This window comes from Rousettus aegyptiacus, unplaced genomic scaffold (assembly GCF_014176215.1).
Source record: "Rousettus aegyptiacus isolate mRouAeg1 unplaced genomic scaffold, mRouAeg1.p scaffold_m13_p_5, whole genome shotgun sequence".
Classification (NCBI taxonomy): domain Eukaryota; kingdom Metazoa; phylum Chordata; class Mammalia; order Chiroptera; family Pteropodidae; genus Rousettus; species Rousettus aegyptiacus.
The window spans coordinates 77,171,824-77,192,662 of NW_023416308.1; the positions used below are offsets into that span (position 1 = coordinate 77,171,824).

Below are 20,839 nucleotides of genomic sequence, written 5' to 3' on the forward strand. Positions count from 1 at the left end.
TAAAACTATCCAGGCATATTTATATCAAAATCATCCTGGCACTTCCCAGACAGCTGCTAGAATATTCCAAAAGTTGCTCCCTAATAGCATGGCACTCATAAGTAAAGAAGGATTCAAGGAGGAATGCTAAAAATAATTAGGTATAATTGGTATGCTCCACATTTTTAAAATTAGCTTATCAGTATTATAAGAGCTTCCCTGTTTATTGTGTCCACAATGTAAAGGAAGATGTCAAAACAAAGAGAGGAGCTCATCCCTTTAAGAAGATTTTTATACAATGTTAAGGATTGTGACAGTGAATGTTCAGTGATTGTGAACCTGTTCAAATGGGTAAAAGCATACTCATGTTTGTGGGCAAGTGCTTGCATAATGACTGTTAAATTTATTTCCAAGATGGTTTTATGCCTTTGTTTAAAATCATCTTTTATTATTAATAGTAATTTTGGTACACATCTTACACAATAGACTGTAAGGCCATCAAGAGTTCTAAATACATCCATTGTCCATGTCACCCGCAGAGCTCAGGCAACTATATAGGACAAATGAAATGATCAAAAATTAGTCGATGAAAGTGGTTGAAAAGACTACTTCTCCTTGTCCACTTCTCCTTCTTCAGGTTCTAATAATATGTTCTCTTCAAAGTAGCCATCAACCGAGACCTTGTGAAATATAGCAGTCACTGGAAGTTTGTTTTTTTGTTTGTTTGTTTTCCTTTCAAGGGTAAACAATTTATTTTTGAGGAATTTCACTGCGCATTTTCAAAGAGAGTCACATAAGAAAGCAAAAATGTTATACTCCCCTCATCCTAGAAATAAATAAGGGCATAAAATTTCTTTTCAATCATGACACTTGGAAGTTTAGCACCAGCGAGGTCCATGCTCTGTTGTTCTTTTCTCTTTTATTCTGTTACTGAAAATAAATAGATTGATCAGATCATTTGGTCCTGGTAACAAATGGTTTCTATTCTCTCTTTTTGTTTTTCTAAAGATTCTGCCATAATTGATTGACAGGAAAATAGACTCATCTGACATCACTACCATAAACCAACACTGATGATTCAACCTATCAGAATCCTGGGACTTGCCTAGAAATATTCCAGCCCCAAAGCAGAAGATTTATATGGAGGGACATGCTAACCCACAAACAGGTAATAAGAAATTTTTAAAGAATTAGTGAAATTGTTGAAGGATATGATTGTGGTTATTGTGTTGATATTTTTGGTAATGTGCTTCATGTTCTTTTTTTAATTAGTCATGTGATGCAGCCCTTTTCTTTCCCCTGGCTCTGGTCTCTCACCCTCAATTTAGCAGACCATATTTATGCCAACTGGAATAAACACTCACTCTAAAAAAAGAAATCTTTGGTCAATGAGCCATTCTCCTAAACGTCTCTACTGGTAGTGTCTCTGTCTACACCAAGGACAGACTCCCTTCTTGATTGCCATGTTGCTCCAACCAATGTCTCAAAGTTCATGATGAAACAGAGTTTGTCTCAGATGATAGATTTTTATGGAGCCAGATACTAAATTACTTAGAATGTGTCTCCTTGTGGGCACACCCCATAGAAATTCAGAATCATAGAATTCCCTATATGCTACCATTGCAAGGGAGAGTATACTATAGGCAATCATTGATTCATTCATTTTACATATAACATTTACTCATTTAAAGTTTACAATGATTTGCCAGGTGGTGCAACCTCACTGTACATGAGTTTTAGAACATTTTCATTCCTTCTTATGCCCCTTTATAGTTAATCCCTGTTCCCGAATCCAGCCTCAGTCAACCACTAATCTACTTTTTGTCTCTATGAATTTGCCTTTTCTGAACTTTTCATACACATAGACTTTCACTTAGAATAATGTTTCACTTAGCATAATGTTTTTAAAATTCATTCATGTCATAGCATGTCAGTAGTTGGTTACTTTTAATTGCTTAATAGTATTCCATTATATAGGTACAACACATTTTGTCTATTCATTCACTAGTTGATGGAAATCAGTTATTTCCAGTTTTGAGCTATTGTGAACGATGCTGCTGCTATGAATGTTTACATGCGAGTCTTAGTGTGGACATATATTTTCATTTCTCTTGAATAGATATTTAGAAGTGGAATTGCTGGGCTGTGAGTTTTACATTTAATTTGGAGAAACTGCCACTGTTTTCCAAAGGACTGTACCAGTTTACATTCCCATCAACAATGTATGAGTGTTCCAGTTTCTCCACATCGTTGCCAACATTTGCTGTTGCCTATCTTATTTGTCATAACCATTCTAGTGAATATGAAATGGTATCTTATTGTGGTTTTAATTTGTGTTTCCCAAATGATTAGTGATATTAAGCATCTTTTCATGTGTTTATTAGCCCCTCATATACTTTTTTCGATGAAATGTTCAATCATTTCTTTTGCCCATTAGGTCATTGGGTGGTTTGTTTTCTTATTATTGAGTTATAAGTGTGTTTTTCATAGTATGGGTAAAAATCCTTTATCAGATTTGTGTTTTGCAAATTCTTCCTCCAGTCTTTTACTTGTCTTTTAATTTTCTTATTGGTGTCTTTTGAAATGCAAAGGTTTTTTAATATTGATGATGTCCAGTTTATCAGTTTTTTTTCAGAGACAGGCTGCTTTTGATCTAAAAAAGAAATAAAAGATGGGTGAGAGCTTCAACCTAAGAAATCTTTCTCTAACATAGGATCTAGAAAATATTCTTCTCTTCTAAAAATTTTATTGTTTTAGATGTGACATTTAAGTCTATGATTCATTTTGAGTTGGTTTTGCGTATGGTATGAGTTGAAGGTCTAAGTTTATCTTTTTGCATATGGGTAATCAATTGTCACAGCACATTTGTTGAATAGATAATATTTTCCCCAAATGAATTGTCTTAGCTCCTCTGTCAAAAATCAATTAATTATAGATATAAGGTTTTATTTCTGAATCTCAATTCTGTTCCATTAACCTATATATCTATTCTTATGCCAGTACTACTGCTCTAGATTTTAATAATGGAAAATTAATACATTCTGCAAGCTAATGTCTCCTCAGAACTTGAGGATGACACTACAGAAGAGGGATTCAGACAAATATTTTTATAAATGGTTCAGAAATAGTACAATATGTCTTTGATAAGTTACGTTGGATTGAGATGACACTAATCTTACATTTCATTAATTCTAATACATCTGTAAGCAAGTCATATACATTTCTAAATAGTGTCACTGGTTCTGTAGAGATACATTGACCTTCTTCACAAGACTACCTAGGATGGCGGCCGGTGGATTGCTCCACTTTTCATATTGATGTAGTTCTTTGCATAGGTTGAAAGAATTAGTCCTCCTCCTTACCAGGACCAAACTGAAAAATTAAATTTGTGACCATGACCGTGTCAGAAATATAAACTGGCCATATATAACCAAGTCTTTGAATTAGTCATTAGGTCTATTGAAAAACATTCTGATTCACCTCTCCTTAGAGGTACATGTTAAGATGGTATTTTCCTGGCCTCCTCGAAGTTAGTCATGGTCATAGTTTGACCATGGCCAGCAAAATAAGTGATGAGAGGAAGTTCTAAGAGCCTATATAGAATTCACCAAGTTCCCTATTTCTGTCTCTTGGAACTGTCATCCCAGGTCACTAAGTGACAAGCAGAATTCCCCTGATAATCTACATTAAGCAGTGTAGCTTGCGCAAGAAATAAATGTTAGGTGTGTTAAGCCACTGAGATGGTACTATAACATAGCCTAGCATATACTTAATTGGGATCGGTGCCAGAAATCTGCCAGATTGTTGATTTGGATTTTGTTCTAGGAGTCTAGTTTTGAGATCCAGTTCCAGCTCTGCCAGACCTCAGGCCCAGCTCCTCTGGTCAGGTGTGGGTCTAGTATCCCTTTAAGATGCACGTATTTATCCACCCCACAAGGAGAAAGAGCTTATTTTCAAAAGCCAGATTGCCTAGAGTAGATGGAGTCCCAGCTCTAATGCAGGGGATGGCTTTGGCCATGTTCCTTAATTATGTGCCTGTTCTCACATATATAAAATGCAGACAACAGTATCTATATCTTATAAGAATAAATATAAAGCATTTAGGATAATGCCTGGCAGGTAGTGCTTTGCAGGTATTAGCTGTAGTGAGGTATGGCTCTTGTTGGCCTCCTTCACCTCTTTCCAACTATCCATCCAGAACATCCTGGACACTCACATTTTCCTCTCTTTGAATGGAGAGCTGAGCACAGGACAGAATAGTCAACCCTGGGAGGCTTGGGTTCAATTCAAACGACAAAATCCTGGGCCTAACTCTAGATTAGCTATAGTGAAAAATGAAACTGAGAGCTATGAATATGCCCTCAGAAGAATAGTTAAGTATATGGTAAGCTCATAGCAAGTATCAGACCTGGGAACTAACCAAGTATAACTGGCTTCAATCATTGGGAACTGGGAAGCAAAAGTCACATTGCCATTCACACCCAAATAAATCACACAGCAGATGTGGGGTGCCTGGTTTATTCAAACTGTTGGACAGTTTCCACCATGGAGCAGGAACTGAATAGCTGGGAGCTTTGAGGCTGTATAGGGCTGGGATGTCCAGGTCTCAGAAAGTAAAAGGAGCTCAGCTGAGCAGCTGGAGTAGCATTAGGGCCAGGCCAAGCAGGAGAGGCCAGGCCCCACAGAGCCCAGCCCCACTCATGGCCTCAGCATAGAACCTCGCCACCTCCTCATTGGGGTTGCCTTGGGCTGGGTCAAACCACATCTGGATGCAGCGGCCACTCCCTCGGCTGTACTGGCTGACCTTGTAGGAGTTACTCCAGATTTCATTGCACAGAGCAGCAGGTGTGGGGAAGTAGATATGAAAGGGCTGGCAGTCAGCTCCCACTGGGCACTGGTTAGACCCTGTAGGAGGATGGAAGGTCTTTAGCCACTGGGCCCAGACTGTCCCTGGTTCCACCAGCCTCATGATTCCAAATCTTCATATACCCATCCCTCCCTCCCCACCCCAGCCTTCACCTGAGGTCCAGTTCCAGCCCTTGTGCCAGTTGCTCTTGCAGGTGTAAGAGCTGCGGCAGTCTTCCCACCAGCTCTGACAGTCCTCCTTGCACAGGGGCACGTCCAGAATCCGCTCTTTTCGCCAGCTCTGGTCCACCTGGGAGAAGTCAGTAGAGAAAAAGGACTCAGGTCTATGATTCTCAGCAGCCCAGCCCTGAATAGACCTAGAGCTGGAGAGGCAGCGAGAGATGTCTGGGAAACAGACATGGGAAAGACACTCATACCTGCTGGATCCAGGGCCCTAGGTTGGGGGAACACTCATACAAGCATGTGTCCTGGATGAAGTGGCGCTTGCAGGCAGGCTGCATCTGGCCACAGTGGTCCCAGTTAAATTTGTACAGGCTGGAAATATCCTTATGGGCCTCCTGGCTGGTGTTGACGGAGCAGCAGGCATTCTTCTTCCAGGGGCTGCACTGGATGGGAAGACACAAGGACTAACTCCCAGGCCCAGCGTAGCCAGTACATTCCCACAGGCAGCCTATCCTCTTTGAGTCCTTGATCCCCTAATGCAGTCAGAGTCTTTCAAGGAAATACTTGCTGTTGGGGGTCCCTCTTTGGGGAGGTGCAGTCAGTACACAATTCATTAACTCAAATCTTTATTGAGCTCCTACTTACTCTAACCCAGGCAGTTTTCTGGGATCTGGGGATACAGCAAGAATACAGCTCACAGGATAATTGCTTTGGGAATAAATAAAGCAGGGGAGAGGAATAGAGAATTGCAGTTTTATAGAATGGTCAGATCAAGCCTCATTGAGAACAGGACAAAGACCCAAAAGTGAGGAAGCAAGTTAAATTATAACCCCAGAATAGTTCTACTTACATAAATACTCAATACATTCTTACTGAATGAATGGAAACCCACTGTCTAGAATTTAGTATAAAAGCAAAATATTAAAATGTGTACTTTTGAAAAACTGGAGGCTGAAAAAGTTAAAGTCAAGGCTGCTTGAAGTATCCAAGTTATATGATCACTTGTCTGTCTATACTGGCAGCTGCGGTCTCAGTGATTCAAAACAAGCACAGATGGGGACTGTGATAATTACCTGCTAATGAGGTCAACATAAAGATTTACATATTGGAATGCATATTACAAGTGACTTTCCTTTTGTTTTTCCTTTACAGTTACTGCATCATATTGATTTTTTTAATGTTTGGATAGCTTCAGGTTATTAAAAGGGTTGCAGCAACATAATTGTCATCAGAAGGATACCTCAGGTCCAATAGGGTCAAGAGCCCAACTACAATGTTTGCTAGATGCATGAATCAAGGTGCCTGGCACACAGTCTCCAGATCCACTTTTCTCGGTAACAAAGAAGCCTCTATGTGCAGCATGTACTTCCTCCTCTCAGACCTTTGGAAGAGTCATTCTCAATCTAAACTCTGAAATCAAAATCAACCCCCGGGAGGGACCGCTCCAGTGTCACTTCTCAAGTTCATCTCTGGACCCCTTTCCTGATCTGTGTAAGACAGAAAGCCAACAGCCAAAAGACTGAGCTGTTGGCATTGCACTGGCCATGCTGACACGCAGTATGTGTTAAACAAAGTCACCCATGTTAGCGTAGACTGAAGGTCTGTCTCCTCAAGCAGCCTCCCTGCCTCCACTTCAGAAGGCGTTTAGCACTTTCATCATCCCCTCTTCTCTTCCTGAGTCATTTCCTCCCCACCCCAGACCACCCCTCCTCTCCCTAGGCACACCTGCATGTGCAGCTCGTCCTCGGGGCCTGGCTTTTCCTTGTGGTGTTTGGCATCCATGCAGACATTGAGCAGGTCTGTCCTGGGCCGGGCTGCCCATACTGTGGGCACCAAAAGGAGCAGCAGCTGTGCTGTTATGGGCCAAGCCATGTCAGCCCCTAAAGGAAGACTTGTGGTTAGTGGCACCGAAGAAAGTGAAAGTGGGACCTCAAGGTATGAGAACAGACCCAGGTGGATGGAGCCTTGATCAGTCAATCTAAATTTGGCCCTGATGAAGCCTGAGGCGAGGACTCTTATCCCATCCCCACACCAGCTTTCCTAGTTTCCAGCCTATGTGAAGGGCGGCATCAGATGCCACCTAGGACAGTCCTTGGCTGGGGACTAAGTGACTTCAGATTGCAGTGAGTATCGAGTGATGCTACTAAGGGATGGGTTTGGGGAAAATGCAGATGTAGCCAGAAGGTTTCCATATGTCCATAATCCCTTGTTCAAAGTCCTTGGAGGCAAATGTTTCAGAGTTTAAAATTAGGTGATATGATTTACATGCACTCAACAATCAAGCACACATTCTTTGGTAAAATAGTTATTCCAGTGGGATAAATAAAAACTATAATAACCTCACATTAATTTCAGGTCGGGTTTTGACACTGAAAGACTTTGTGTATATGTTTACAGTGTTATCTTAGTTTTAGAGCTCCAAATAAGCTGTAGACCTGGGTTTAAAAGAAAAAAAAAGGTTCCATTCCAATTCTTTTCAACCTTATCATTTGGCCTCTCTCAGAGCCTGTGTGGCCTATGGCATGTTACAGAGGCTTGTGAGTGGGCATCCGTAGGTGGCCAGAGAGCCCCTGGGGCCTGAGCCTACTGCCAGAGTTGGCTAGCCTCAGCTCAGCCTTCTTAACATCTCAACCCTCTGACCTCATACACTGAGCTTTGAAAGGTGACTGTTCCCTCAGCTCGCTGGTCACTAGGTGCCTAGCTCTTCTAAAACACTCAACATTCATTTCCCACAGTTCCTAAAGCTTATGTGCCCCCCGCTCACACAGTTGCCTCGCCTCCACTTGCCCCATCTCCTGTAGAGCTCTCGCCCGGACCTCCTGGCAGGGCTGGATGGCCTCCAGGGAGACTGCCCAGCAAAGCTGGAGAAACCTCGAATTGAATTCCCACCTAGCTCTTTTCCTCCTCTTTGCCCCCTCCTCAAACATCACCATTCCACAATCCAATATTCTGCTCTATTCATTCTTGTGTTATCGCACTTATTAATTCATTCATTCCAGGACCCAATCATCCCGCTGTTGACCCAATCAATCACTGACCTCTAAGAGCACACGACAGATCTGTACTCGCAGGAACCACCAGGTGATCCTTCGGATTAGGGGGAACAAAGTCTAGCAGTTCCAGATCAGCCTGTCTATGATCCCAGCCCTCACACTCATCTCCTGCTTGACCTTGGGGGAAAATAACTCAAATTATCTTGAGGCTTAGTTTTCTCATCTAAGGATTAAATATAGGGGAGAAAACCCCAACAAATGATAGCTAGCTGGGCACAGATTAAGGACTCAGTTGGCTACAAGTTGATGGATGTACCCTAAGTCACACAGCAGGGGTCACCCAGGTCTGGCTTGGGACCCTCAAGTCCAGAGCTCCTTTGGCTTTTGTCTTCTGTACCTTCTCGGAGCTGAAGCTCCCATGGGAGCAACTGACTCAGAGTGCTGGGGGAGTCCTGGGGTGGGAGTTCTGTTGGATCCCACCTATTCTGTCAGTAGTCTTTCTTGCTGCGGTTGCTTTCTAGAGCTGGAGGTCTCTTCTTCATGCTACCTACATCATTCTGCAAGCCCCTCCCCACCTTCTTAGGCTCAGCTTCAGGTCTTAGACCAGGTATGACCCCACCCCACCACCAACAACAACCATCACCCTCAACCTCCACCACCACCACCACCACCACCACCTCCCCACCCCTCCCACCAAGGTCCCAGACTCGAAGTGCTGAGAACTCTGTGTTGTGCTGAAAATCAAGATCCCTGGGTTCCGTTTTGGGGATGGACTCAAGCTTGTAGTATAACCTTGAGCAGGCCCTGCTCTGCTCTGGGTCTCTGCCTGGCCTTCACGTCTGGATTCTCTACACTTTAGGCAAAGTGGATCCTCCCAGTGGAGAAAAATCCTTTAACTTTTTGGCACCAGGGACCAGTGCTCCTTTGAGAATCTAATGCCTGATGATCTGAGGTGGAGCTGAAGCAGCGATGCTAGCGCTGGGGAGTGGCTGCAAATACAGATGAAGCTTTGCTGTTCACCGCTCACCGCTCACCGCTCACCGCTCACCGCTCACCGCTCACCGCTCACCGCTCACCGCTCACCGCTCACCGCTCACCGCTCACCGCTCACCGCTCGTCGTTCACAGTTCACCGCTCACCTCCTGCTGTGCAGCCCAGTTCTTCATAGGCCACCGACTGCTACCAGTCCATGGCCTGTGGGGGTTGGGGACTCCATCCTTAACACATGCTAGGAGTAAAGTAGGGCTTGTTGCTTCTGATAGGCGAGGAGAATGGCTTACCTGATAGTGAAAATGGTTCTCTGTTTGACCCAGGCTTCCGGCTCTGCTCTATAGTTTCCCTCGTCTTATTCCAGGGGACGGCCGTGGTTTAGTGGCCTAGGCGACAGGCAGTTGGGCAGGCAGTGGGAAGTGTCCCAGGAGTGGAAGCTGAGATCAGGCAAAGGCCACTCAGCAGTTAATTATTGCATGGGATCACCAGCCAGGCCTCCATGGGAGGGAGTGGATTAATAGTACAGGCCTAAGGCCAGTCCCCAAGTCCTACTTACTCTATTTTCTCCCAAAAGCTCAGGTCTGATAAAACCTTACAGCATGAGTTGCTGGAATCCTTTAAAATAATCTGGTGTACTTCCAACACCCCAATCCTGTGATACAGATAATAAGATCCAGGGAATCAGGACTGAGGCAATCGCAGGGCCAAGAGCTGGAGTGCAGGCTTCTAAGCTCCCAGCCAGCTGTAGAGAGCAAGGAGCTCCCATGTCCCCAACTCGTAGAGCCACCAACTCCTCCAACCTCATCAGCCCCAGGCATGCTCACCTCCAACTACAAAGTCACAGATGTTCATTCAGATTACCAGAACTTCAGTTGTTTAAAGATCCTAGTTCCCCTCCCATCTCTCATTCACCCACCAGTATAGGTATTTTTTCTACAGCATCTAAGAGCCTGGTCTAATTTAGGCTGTTCTTACTACTCCTACCCTAGCCAAGGACAGAAGCCTTTTTTTTTTTTTTTTTTTTTTTAACCGTCTGAGACTACCACTGGTGGGGAAAGGAGAGAAAGGAGGGGCAGATTTGGACAGGAAGAAATACCAAGCTTGGTTTTGTTGAAGTGGCTGTGTGCACAGCCGAGGGGGAGGTGATTGCAGGGGCGAAAGCTCAGGGAAAGGATCAAGCTTGGATGCAGATATGGGAGCCATCAGCCTATGGATGGATGGCAGCAAAGTTTAGGAAAGACAAGGCCCCAATACTTTGAGGAAGGCCACAGGTCTGGCTCCCTAGAGCAGGAGTGAGGCGGGGAACCAGAGGAGGCAGCTGGATTGCTGGAGAAGAATCATCCAAGAAGAAAGGCACTAAAGAGTCAACAAAGAAATTGACTCTCAGAAAACCTCCAGTCTATGCCCTGCTTTCCCTCTCCCTCAGAGTAAGCCTTACCTGAATCCTGTGACAACCTGGGAGAATTAAGCCCTCTGAAGACCTCAGCAGGTAAAGGCCACTGGAACCCTCAGGCTTTTCTCGTGGCTTTATAAACCCAGCCTTCTCCTGATTGGAGGATAACCAGGTATCTAGACTGAAGGTGGGAACTCCTCTACATAAGATTTGCCTCTGCCCCTCATCTTCCAACCCTGACCTGAGGGCTGATCATTTAATTGGGCATTAAGCTCCTCTATTGCAGGAGTGAGATTTGGCCCCTGGGCCAGGCCCCTGGGTCCTGAGGGCTTCAGAATTTACCAGCTAATGGAAGGTGACTTGGAGGTGGAGTTCTGATCTGTGAGGAGCCCTGCCCTTGTTAAGCCTCATGCTCTTGTTGGCAAAAGAAACATCCAAACCTGTAAAGAATTGTTATGAGTTTATTTGAGCCAAAACTGATAACAGTTGCTGGGAAGCAAGATCTCAAATGCTCTGGAGAACAACAGTTTTCCACTTTCTGCTATACATTTGAAATTAAGGAAGGAAGGCAAGGAAAATTACAGGAAGGTGGGAGAAAGCAAGGTGGGGATAGTTAAGGATAGGTAAGGTCAGTTAAGATTATGTGCTCTCTTGAAGATGGTTGCAGCTTATTTCAAAATTGTATTGACCTAGATGCATAAAAACAATGGACAGGGCTTCCTTAAGGCAAAGATAAACGTTTTATTAAAGAAGTTATATGCCTGAGGTGTAACTAACTACCATAACCTGCCCAGTTAGAGATTTATATTCAGATCACCCTGTGAGGTTACTTTCCATAGAATACCTTTTTCATCTGCACTCTGCTGTGAATCTGAGGCCTAGGCCACATCTGGTCAGCAGGGAGAGACAGGGTCAAGCAACTACCTTGGAGCCCATCTCAAGAGTATCTGCCTAGACCAGAAAAGCTTAATACCAACAAGGTTAGTCATTGGTATCCTTGTGGATCCTAATCTGAAGTCTGCCCTGTGACCAAAGATAACCAGGAAGGTATTTGACCCTTATGGATGGCGGCTCTGGGCTGCAGAGAATGGAGGTGGGAGAAACTAGAACTTTTCCCGAATGCCAGCACATCACATATGCAATCGCTTCTCACCAATCTTCAGAGCTGCAGAAAAAGCAGTTCCCAGGCAGCAAGGAGGGGCTAGGATTCAGATCTGAGTTGAAAGGAGAACTCTGTGAGGAGCTCTCAGGGTATTGGGCTAAGGATTACAGATCCGGTGTTTCTTCTCTGGACTCATTTCTTACCCTTGCCCTCTTAATTTGTATCTTAGAAATTTATATCCTAGAAATTCTTCTTGCATTTCTATTACCTCCAAGCTTTCGCACTTACTGAAACTTCTCCATGGAGTGCTGTTCCTCCCGCCATTTTTTGCTCGGCAAACATTACTCCTCTGGAAGCCTTCCCTAATCTCTGGGCTTTCACAAACTACACTACACTCTGGCTTCCCTATAGCAAAGCCTCAGCTCCTTGTTTTCTAATACTTACTGGTTCTCAGGTCCATCTACCCCCATCAGACTGTGCAAGGTACTCAATTTCCTCCCTGTTGGTGGAGACTAGCAGACTGGGTTCTCAAAAAAGTTCTGTTGACTGACAGAATAAGTACATGGATTTCTTAACCTCATGAGCCCTCCTCTGTGCCAGGCACTAGCCCGGGCCCAGGGGATCTGGCACAAATGGTATAGACATGGCTCCAGCTTTCAGGTGTGTATGTTTTGTTAGGGAAAAACCAGACAGTAAACATAGTACGTAAATATCTGTACATGGGGACTAGAGTGATGTGATAAGAAAGTGCCTGGATAACTGCTTTTGGTTTAGTGGTCAGAAGTCATTTTGAGGGGAAATCGTAGTTTAAAATCTAAGGTTGCCACAAGGAACCAGCCTGCAGAGGATAAAAGAACACAGAGAAGGAAATTGCTGGAGTAAAGGCCCCAAAGTGAAAAGTGTGAATGGAGTTCCTCTATGGGGCTGTGAAAGGGAAATGATTTGATATGTAATCTAAGTAGGGAGGTGGGCAGGGCCTTCTATGCCACTGAAGAAGTTTGGTTTTTCCAAAAGATACCATGGAAAAATATTAAGGGGCGAGAAGCTGTCATATAACAAGACAGTTTTGGTGTTTGTGTTTACTTTTTAAAATATATCCATCAGATAGTAAAGCTCGTGGGTGAAAGTTTGCTGACAAATACCATAGCTACAATTCTCAGAGTATCTCCCTACAACATACTTATAATTTACAAAAGGGAGAAAAGTAGTGGAGAAACCTAGCAGACCCAATCTCAACCAAAAGATCAGTTTACATCATCAAGAATGGTCAAACCCAACACAATGTGCCTCCTGTTATAATGTACCAAGAAGGACATAGTATTGCTTTTGGGATTATTAGGTTGGTGGGAGCCTGCCTGGAGGCTTCCCAGCTTGACATCAGAATCCAGACAAGGGCCCACCCTAAAGCCCTGGTGCCACAGCCCTAATCTGCCACCACCCTAATCCAGATGCTCAGCTGACATTCCCCATTCTATACCCTACCCTGACATAACCCTATAAAAACTACCCCCTCCCGTCGCAGGGCATGACTTCTCTGGCCTCTTTCCTCTCGGGACCAGTGAACCTCGCCCAGGAGCCCTCTCCCAATAAAGACTTGCTTTTAAAACTTCTCAGCTTGTCCCATGTTTACCTTACAGGGATATTTGTGTCAAAAATATACGGCTTCAATCTAGTCATGAGAAAACAGATAAATTCAAAAGGAGAGATAGTCTATAAAATAATTGGCCCATGCTTTTAAAAAATGTCAAGGTCATAAAAGAACCTCCCTCGTTCAAATATCCATCAGTAGGTTGCCTGAAAGGTGACCTATACATAGAACGAACTATTCCCCAGCAACTAAAAAGAATGAAGTAGATCTCAATAGATCAATATGGAAAGATCTCAGAAAACGTGTTCTCTTGATAAGGCACATGACAAATGACAACTACACTGAGTTGCCCATTTTTCCACCTATCAGCTCAGCAGAAAAGCAAAAGTTTGATGCCATACTGTGTTGACAAAGCTGTAGAGAAACAGGCATTCATACACTGCTGGTGGGTGCCACATTGATACAACCTCTGTAAGTTGTAACTATCAAAATTAGATCTCTATATACTCCTTGCCCCAGCAATCCCTCTTCTGGAATTCAAGCATAACATTCTACTCTGTACAAGATTATTCATTGCAGCCTTATTTGTCATTTAAATAAAAAAGGAAACAATGTAGGTATTCATCATTGAGATCCCTCCACCAATACCCTTCCTGCAGCCCCCCCGCCCCCCCCCCCCCGCCCCCCCCCCCCCCCCGCCCTCCAGGCCACACCTAAGTATGGGATGGAAGGGGAAAGAAACTGTTTTCCCACCAGGAAAACCCATCTGCCAATTTCTGCCCATCTTCCCTCTACCAATCCCGTTGTCCCTTTGTGGTGTGGGAGTGATGAACTTGGCAGAAGGGGAAGTTTGGTGCAGAAGTAAGAATCCCAGATTAAGGGACCACCTTTTGCCCTCTACTTGCTGGTGAACTTCAAGCTAGTCCCAGTCCCTCTTTGGAACTCTCAACAGGAATGATGAATTAATGAGGCATGCCCCCATCCCATTCACCCCAAAATTATTTATAAGACACAAGACACATATGGGTCTATCTATTTTAATAGGCTATTAGAGGAACCCCACAGGACCCATCTTGAATAAGGAACTAATGACCATGGCATTGAGAGAGTTGAGCTGGGATGAGCTGAGGTCACCCAGGTTGGGTGCAGGCAAGGAAGATCTCCAGATGTCAACAGTGGGAGCTGTTCAGCCAAGGAGCCAGAATTGCAGCCTCAGGGCCAAGCGGAGCAGGAGAGGCCTAGCCCCATGGGGCATGGCCCTGGCTTTCATTGCCGAGGCATAGAACCTGATCATTTCACTGGGGTTGCCAAGGGCTGGGTCAAACCACAACTGGATACAGTGGCCACTCCCTCAGCTGTATTGGCTGACCTTGTAAGAGTGACTCCAGAGGCCCTCACACAGGGCTGCAGACTTGGGAAGGTAAGACTCAAAGAGTGGTATGTCTAAACCATGCCACCCTGAACAAGCCCGATCCTGTCTGATCTTGGAAACTAAGCAGGATCGGGCCTGATTAGTACTTGGATGGGAGACCACCTAGGAAGACCAGGTGCTGTAGGCATAAAAAATAAAATAAATAAAATAAATAAAATAAAGAATTGTAAACTGACAAGGTCCTTGCAATCTGTGAGGTCAATCATCAAGGGTCGCCTCGCCTAAAAAAAAAAAAGAAAAAAAAAATAGGTGCGGCAGACAGCCTCAGCTATTAGATCCCGCAGGAGAAAGCATGGACACAGACGTTCAGCCCCTGGCTACCCCAGAAATCCTCGCCCAACCCCAAGTCCTCAAACCCCCTTTGTCTAAACTCCACCTCCATCTCCCCACCCAACAGCCCTCACCTGAGGTCCAGTTCCAGCCCTCGTGTAGGAGGTGCGGCAGGCTTCCCACCAGCTCTGACAGTCCTCTTTGCACAGGGGCACATCCAGGAAACGTTCTTTGCGCCAGCTCTGGTCTACCTGGATGGGAGGTGGGGCGGGAAGGCTCCTCTCAGTCAGGTGTGTTGGCAGCCACAACCTTGACCGAGCTGGAGGGCAGCCTGCTGGGGCGGGGTGAGGGAGGCACCCATACCTGCTGGATCCAGGGCCCAGGTTGGGGGAACACTCATACAAGCATGTGTCCTGGATGAAGTGGTGCTTGCAGGCGGGCTGCATCTGGCCACAGTGGTCCCAGTTAAAGTTATACAGGAGGGAGGTGTCCCTGTGCAGCTCCTGGCTGGTGCTGACGGAGCAGCAGGCGTTCTTCTTCCAGGGACTGCACTGGGTGGGGAGGACACAGGACTAAGTCCTCCCCTCCACCACAACCATCTCCTCCTTTCTGTCCTGTCTTGGTAGGTCATCCAGACACTCACTGGGAGGGTGCCTCTATGCTTGGCTCTTGAGGAGCCCCCATTTGTGGTAGAGGCAATTATAATATTGGCTTTTTTTTTTTAATTAAATTTATCGGGGTAACATTGGTTAATACAATTATATAATTTTCAAATGTACATTATAATTTGACATCTATATTCTATTGTGTTTACCACCCAAAGTCCAGTTTCCTTCAGCTGCCATATATTTGATCTCCTTTACCCACTTCACCCTCCCCCTAACCCCCTATATACAGAGAGTACCTCAGGGGATGTGGGAGACCAGGGGAACCATGGTCTAGGGGAGCAATTATTTGTACAACTCTAAACAGTTTACGAAGTTATTTCTTATTATTCAAGTTATTTATGTTATTCATTTTGCATCCAACCAATATTAACTAAGTACTTTTCATGTATCAGGCCCTAAGCTAGGTACTGAGAATAACGCAGTGAACAAAGCAGATCAAATCTCTGCTCTCATGTTTCTTATCCTTTTCATCCAGGGTCAGGGGAAGACAAAGAATGTTGTAGGCCTAGAAAGCAGGAGATGCAAAGTCCCTGCAGGATCGAAAAGTCCCTGCAGGATCGAAAAGTCCCTGCGGATCGAAAAGTCCCTGAGGCCTTTGTACTTTATCCTCTAACAAGCCAGTAAAAATGTCATTACTCTGATTTTTACAGAGTTTAAATAAGCTACATCCCTGGTAAATGATGGGGTTAAGCTTCAGGTGGGGGAGAAGAGGAGCCTGGCCCCAGGTTGTGTGAAGGTGGAGGTGAAGGGGGCTGGTCTGGCTTTCCCAGCGCCTGGAACTCCAGGCTAGGGGCTTCCAGATAGGTCCTGATAGAAGCAGGAACAGAGGGGCAATGGCCAGCACGTGGGCCTTAACTCATATATGGACCTGACTAATTTGGGAAAGGCAATGCTAGAGGGGTAAATTCAAGGCAGTAAGACAGTGGAAGTGGTGGAGGTTTCTCTTTAGAAATCACTCTAGGCTGGCGCTTGAGAGCGGAGTAATCATGAGTCAACTGCTTCAAGTCTCTGAGGTGGACTATAGTACCCAGGGTCAAACAAGAGGGGAGATGCAATAAGTCTGGGCCCTCAGGAGAAACTAGAGAAAATCCATGAGGTTGGGGCCAAACCTACCCCTCTCCAACAACCTATCCCTTACCCAGTGCGGCTGACACAGATTGCTTCCAGGCCTCCCCGACTTCACACATGCCCTTCTTCAGATGCCCCAACTCCTGGTCACCCTGCAAGACCCCATGCATCTCATCCCTGACCTGCCAGCCAAAGTCAGTGGTTTCTGCCTCTGAAACAGTTAATTATTATAATTAAAAGCATTTCCTAGCCCTTAGTAGGAGCTCAACAAAAATGGCTACTCCCATGTCCCTCAGAATTACAATTATCTGTTTCTTCAAAGGTCTGTATTTGCACCACTTCTTGGCAAAGAGGAAGTGCTCCAGAGGGTTCTTATAAAGCACCCTTTAGAACTGAAAGAGTTCTAAAAATGATGTGGCGGGTACAGATTTTCGGTTTGGGAAGATGAAAAGTTCTGGAGATAGATGGTAGTGATGGTTGCATGACAATATGACTGTACTCAATGCCACTGAGCTGTGTACTTAGAAATGCTTAAATTGGCAAGTTTTATGTATATTTTAACACACACTCACACCCACACACACACACAAAGCAATGAAATGTTGGAAGTGACTCAGAAGTCATGGGGCTGCTGGCCTTCCCTCTCTTCACTTCGAGCCCCTGGAGTCAGTCCATGCCACAGTCTTTCCCTGGGAACATCCGCAGCCCTCTAGCAACATGAAACCTTGTAGGGAGCAGAGGAGGAGACCAGAAGGAATGGAATACTGGCATCTCTCACGAGCCTGGAGTTCAACTTCAAGCTTAGATTTCTTGAATTGCTTCAGGGCCTTTAACTATGAAAAAGGGACCCTGGCCCCACCTCCCCTTCTCTATGGGCTCTGGCCACATGAGACTTGCCACTGCTTGTGCTGTCATCCTTTGACTTCTGTACACCCTGTCCTCTGATAGCTGCCCCTTCCTGCTTTGTCTTCCTGGAAAACTTTTATTCATCCTCCAAGGCCAAGGCTAATAGACCCTTTCCTGGGAAGTCTTTCTAGAACATCTGATTTGTCACTGTCACTTTAAAACCTAATGAGGGTGGGGGACTTGGCCTGTTTGTACATGTTTCTTTTATCGAGACTGTGAGGGACTGGTCTGCACTTCCACTTTGCCTCTGAGCTCTGTGGGTTCACGCATGTATAATTAAGGCTGGGAAAGTTACCACCTGTTCCTCTCCAAGCCCCTTCTAATAATTAGTCTCTCAATTTCCACATGTACCTGTGCCCTCTCTGGGCCTGTTTCCTCATTTGTATAAGTAGAGGGCACCACCCACCTACCAACTAGGCCCTTTGGGCACGTTCATTGACAAGATATGAGGAAAGCATTTGGCCCATAGTGGGTGCCAGATAAATAGTTCCCCCCCATTATTGTAGGTTTAGTGGCCTCCTGGGGAGGCCCTCAGCCACCTCCCTGCCTCCATCTCCCCCCTCAATGCTGATCTTCCTATCCCCCTAACTTCTTCCCTTTTTAGAATCAGCCCTCTCCCCTACCACAGACCCCACTCAATCCTCGCCTGGTCATGGAATTGTCCTCAGAGACTGGCTTTGTCTTGTGGTATTTGGCATCCATGAAGATGTTGAGCAGATCCATCCTGGCCCGTGGAATTCTGGGCTGGGCATTCCACATAGCAGCCACCAAAGCCAGAGAAGCAACTGTGTCTGCCAGGCCATGTCCATCTGTTCCTGCCAGAAAGCCAGTCAGAAGTGGGCAAGGCCTGAAAGAGAAGCAGCAACCAAAAAGACTCTTGGTCATATTTCTTGTCTCCCTCCCAAGCCCAGATCTTCTGCCCTCCCCACCCAGTTTACTCCATAGAGCAGCTAAGCCAAGCAATGAGGGGCATGTAGAGGTCTGAGCCTGAAAGCAGAAATCCCTCCCTGCCCCCAACTCTCACTAAAGGGCACTTCAACACTAGCTTGCTCTGTGACCTTGGAGGGAGCCACCCCTGATGGATTTTGCCAGCCCATACTGGGAAATCCCTGCCAGCTCAGCAAGTCCTCTCAGGTCCGTTCAAGAACCATAGAGCATGATCTGTTGATTGTGATGAGGAGTGAGAGGAAGGGCATCAGCCAGCCTGGGCAGCCCAAAGGCTTTTAGGTACCCAGAGACTACCAGTGGGGCAGATAGGGAAGCTGACCTGGGCCAGGTGAAGGTCACTGAGCTGTTCAGTTATCGTTCATGGTTCTGGACCAGGTGCCATGGAATTTGGGGTTGGGGGTACAATGTGAAGAGCCAGTGAGAGTGTAGGTCCAGAGAGTCAGACCCCAGTTTCTCACAACTCAACAACCCCTTCCCCCATACAGAAGGATCTTGGGTAATTCCTAGGGCAGTCTGGCCTAGAGCTAGGGGAAGGCCAGGTAAGGGGTACATGGAGGAGGGAACTGAGCCAAAGGAGTGGGCAACGGTGATAGTAGAGAAAAAGTCATCAGAGAAACCAGCCTCCCATGAGGACAAGGACAGGGAGGGGGTGGGAGGGGAGTACTTGCCTTCTACCTCCCATCCCCCTTTTCTTCCCTGTCCTGCCCTCACTTCTGCCCTCAAACCACCTGGGAAGGTAGAATGTCTCTCCACCTCCCCACCCGCTTTTATAGGCCTATCCTGACTGCTTGATTAGCCTTTCTGTCAGGGAATGTGAACAGGCTTTCTCTAGGAAACAGCTCAAATGTCTTTCACTAAGGGAAGGGCCAATTAAATAAATTATGGTACATCCATTCGATCAGGTTTAACCTGGCAAAAAAGAATGAGAAAGCTCTTGGTATATGAATATGGAAAAATCTCCAAGTGTATTGTCAATCTTAAAAAGAAAGGTACAGAATGATGACAGTAGAATGTAATTTTTTCATGTGAAAAAGGAAGAGGGAGAATATATACGTTTACATAAGAAAATTTTGGAACTGTAGAAGAAATTTAAAAAGTAGTTGCTTATGAGGAGGGCACAGGGTTACAGGATGAGACTTTCCTCTGAACCTTTCTATGCTGTTTTGATTTTTAAACTATGTGAATGTATACCTTATTTAAATATAACATACATGATGTATGTACATATATATAAATATCCAGAATTTTTAATGGAAAAATAAGATACAGAATGATACATCTGATTTGATACCATTTATGGAAATTTCAATAACAAGGGTATAGTAAAAATAAATGCTACATATAAGTTACGGATGCTATAAATGTGTTTGCAAAAGCATAAACATGATATTGCTGCATTTTTTTTATAGTAGCCAAGAAATAGAGACAACCTGGATGTCCATCATGGATGAATGGATAAAGAAGAGGTGGTGCATATATACAAGGAAATATTACTCAGCCATAAAAAGAATGAAATCTTGCCATCTGAATGGACCTAGAGTGTTAAGTGGAGTAAGTCAGATAGAGCAAGACAAATATTGTATGACTTCACTTACGTGTGGAATCTAACAAATAAAATAAACAAACCGAAACAAACTTACAGATACAAAGAATGTTTTGATAGTTGTCAGATGGGAGGAGGTTGGGGGGATGGTTGGAAAAGAGAAGGAAATGAGAAGTACAAATTGGTAGCTACAGAATAGTCATGGGGATGTAAAGTATAGCATTAGAAATATAGTCAATATATTGTTATAACTATGTATATGTTACATAGTGTTAGATGAGTATTAGAGTCATTGGGATAATTACTTTGTAAGTTATATAAATGTCTAATCACTAGGTTGTACACCTGAAATTAATATTGTATGTCAACTGTAATTTAAAAAAATGAAATAAAAACATACACGTAAGTCTACTAATAGTCCTAGCTTCCTGGGTAACTGCCAAAGAAATTCTATGCATTTACACCATATATAATCCCATTTTTGCACACAAATGATAGCATACTGTTCAATGATTTGCTTTTCGAGGGTAGTTTCACTATACATTTATGCTTTTTACAAAAGAAACAAAAAACTCATGAAGCCAAGTTAGCCACACTTATACACTTGGATATTATTGTCACATCTGATAGCATAACCTTCAAGTCATTTTTTTATGCCTTATATAGTCTAAAATTAATTAAAATGGCAATAACCCTTGCACTAACCATTATTTTAAAAGGTGAGAAAAAAAGGTTCACTTTTTCAAGTTCTTAGTCTTTATTTCTTTTTTAATTTTTAATTTTTTAATTTTTAGGGAGATGTAATTGATATATAACAGTGTATAGTCTTTATTTCTTAACCCATTTCTCGTTTACCTCAAGAATATTCACAGGCAGCACTTGTGGCTATAGTGTTTAGCCCGAGATAATTCATGGATTACAGTCCTAATCT

At 44.4% G+C, this 20,839-nt stretch overlaps 2 protein-coding genes and 1 pseudogene across 3 annotated transcripts; 1 reads left to right on the forward strand and 2 right to left on the reverse strand.

Moving 5' to 3' along the window:
- Positions 1-4,464: 4,464 nt before the first annotated feature.
- On the reverse strand, positions 4,465-10,579 carry LOC107517376 (folate receptor alpha-like). Of its 2 annotated transcripts, XM_016158003.2 has the most exons (7): positions 10,429-10,579; positions 9,281-9,376; positions 8,046-8,177; positions 6,733-6,887; positions 5,262-5,450; positions 4,999-5,134; positions 4,465-4,884 (listed from the first exon to the last, which is right to left on the reverse strand). In XM_016158003.2, the coding sequence occupies exons 4-7, from the start codon at positions 6,877-6,879 to the stop codon at positions 4,604-4,606; spliced, it is 753 nt and encodes a 250-aa protein (XP_016013489.2). In that variant the 5' UTR covers positions 6,880-6,887; positions 8,046-8,177; positions 9,281-9,376; positions 10,429-10,579; the 3' UTR covers positions 4,465-4,603. The 2 variants fall into 2 exon arrangements, with proteins under 2 accessions (XP_016013489.2, XP_016013490.2); XM_016158004.2 differs by lacking the exons at positions 8,046-8,177; positions 10,429-10,579 and having other exon boundaries at positions 9,281-9,512.
- A 3,542-nt stretch (positions 10,580-14,121) lies between these two features.
- On the reverse strand, positions 14,122-18,140 carry LOC107517325 (folate receptor beta-like). Its single transcript, XM_036221573.1, is given in 6 exon segments — positions 14,122-14,255; positions 14,684-14,726; positions 14,910-15,026; positions 15,139-15,158; positions 15,161-15,347; positions 18,048-18,140. Coding segments are annotated over 6 exon segments (594 nt in total).
- LOC118603714 lies at positions 14,515-14,632 on the forward strand (annotated as a pseudogene).
- Positions 18,141-20,839: the final 2,699 nt, after the last annotated feature.

Excerpts from the sequence above, each read along its gene's own strand:
- LOC107517376 (XM_016158003.2), bottom strand. The coding sequence starts at position 6,879 with ATGGCTTGGCCCATAACAGCACAGCTGCTGCTCCTTTTGGTGCCCACA. Across the intron at positions 5,451-6,732 it reads AGGACGAGCTGCACATGCAG|TGCAGCCCCTGGAAGAAGAA; the intron begins GTGTGCCTAGGG and ends CTTCCCATCCAG. Across the intron at positions 4,885-4,998 it reads GGGCTGGAACTGGACCTCAG|GGTCTAACCAGTGCCCAGTG; the intron begins GTGAAGGCTGGG and ends ATCCTCCTACAG.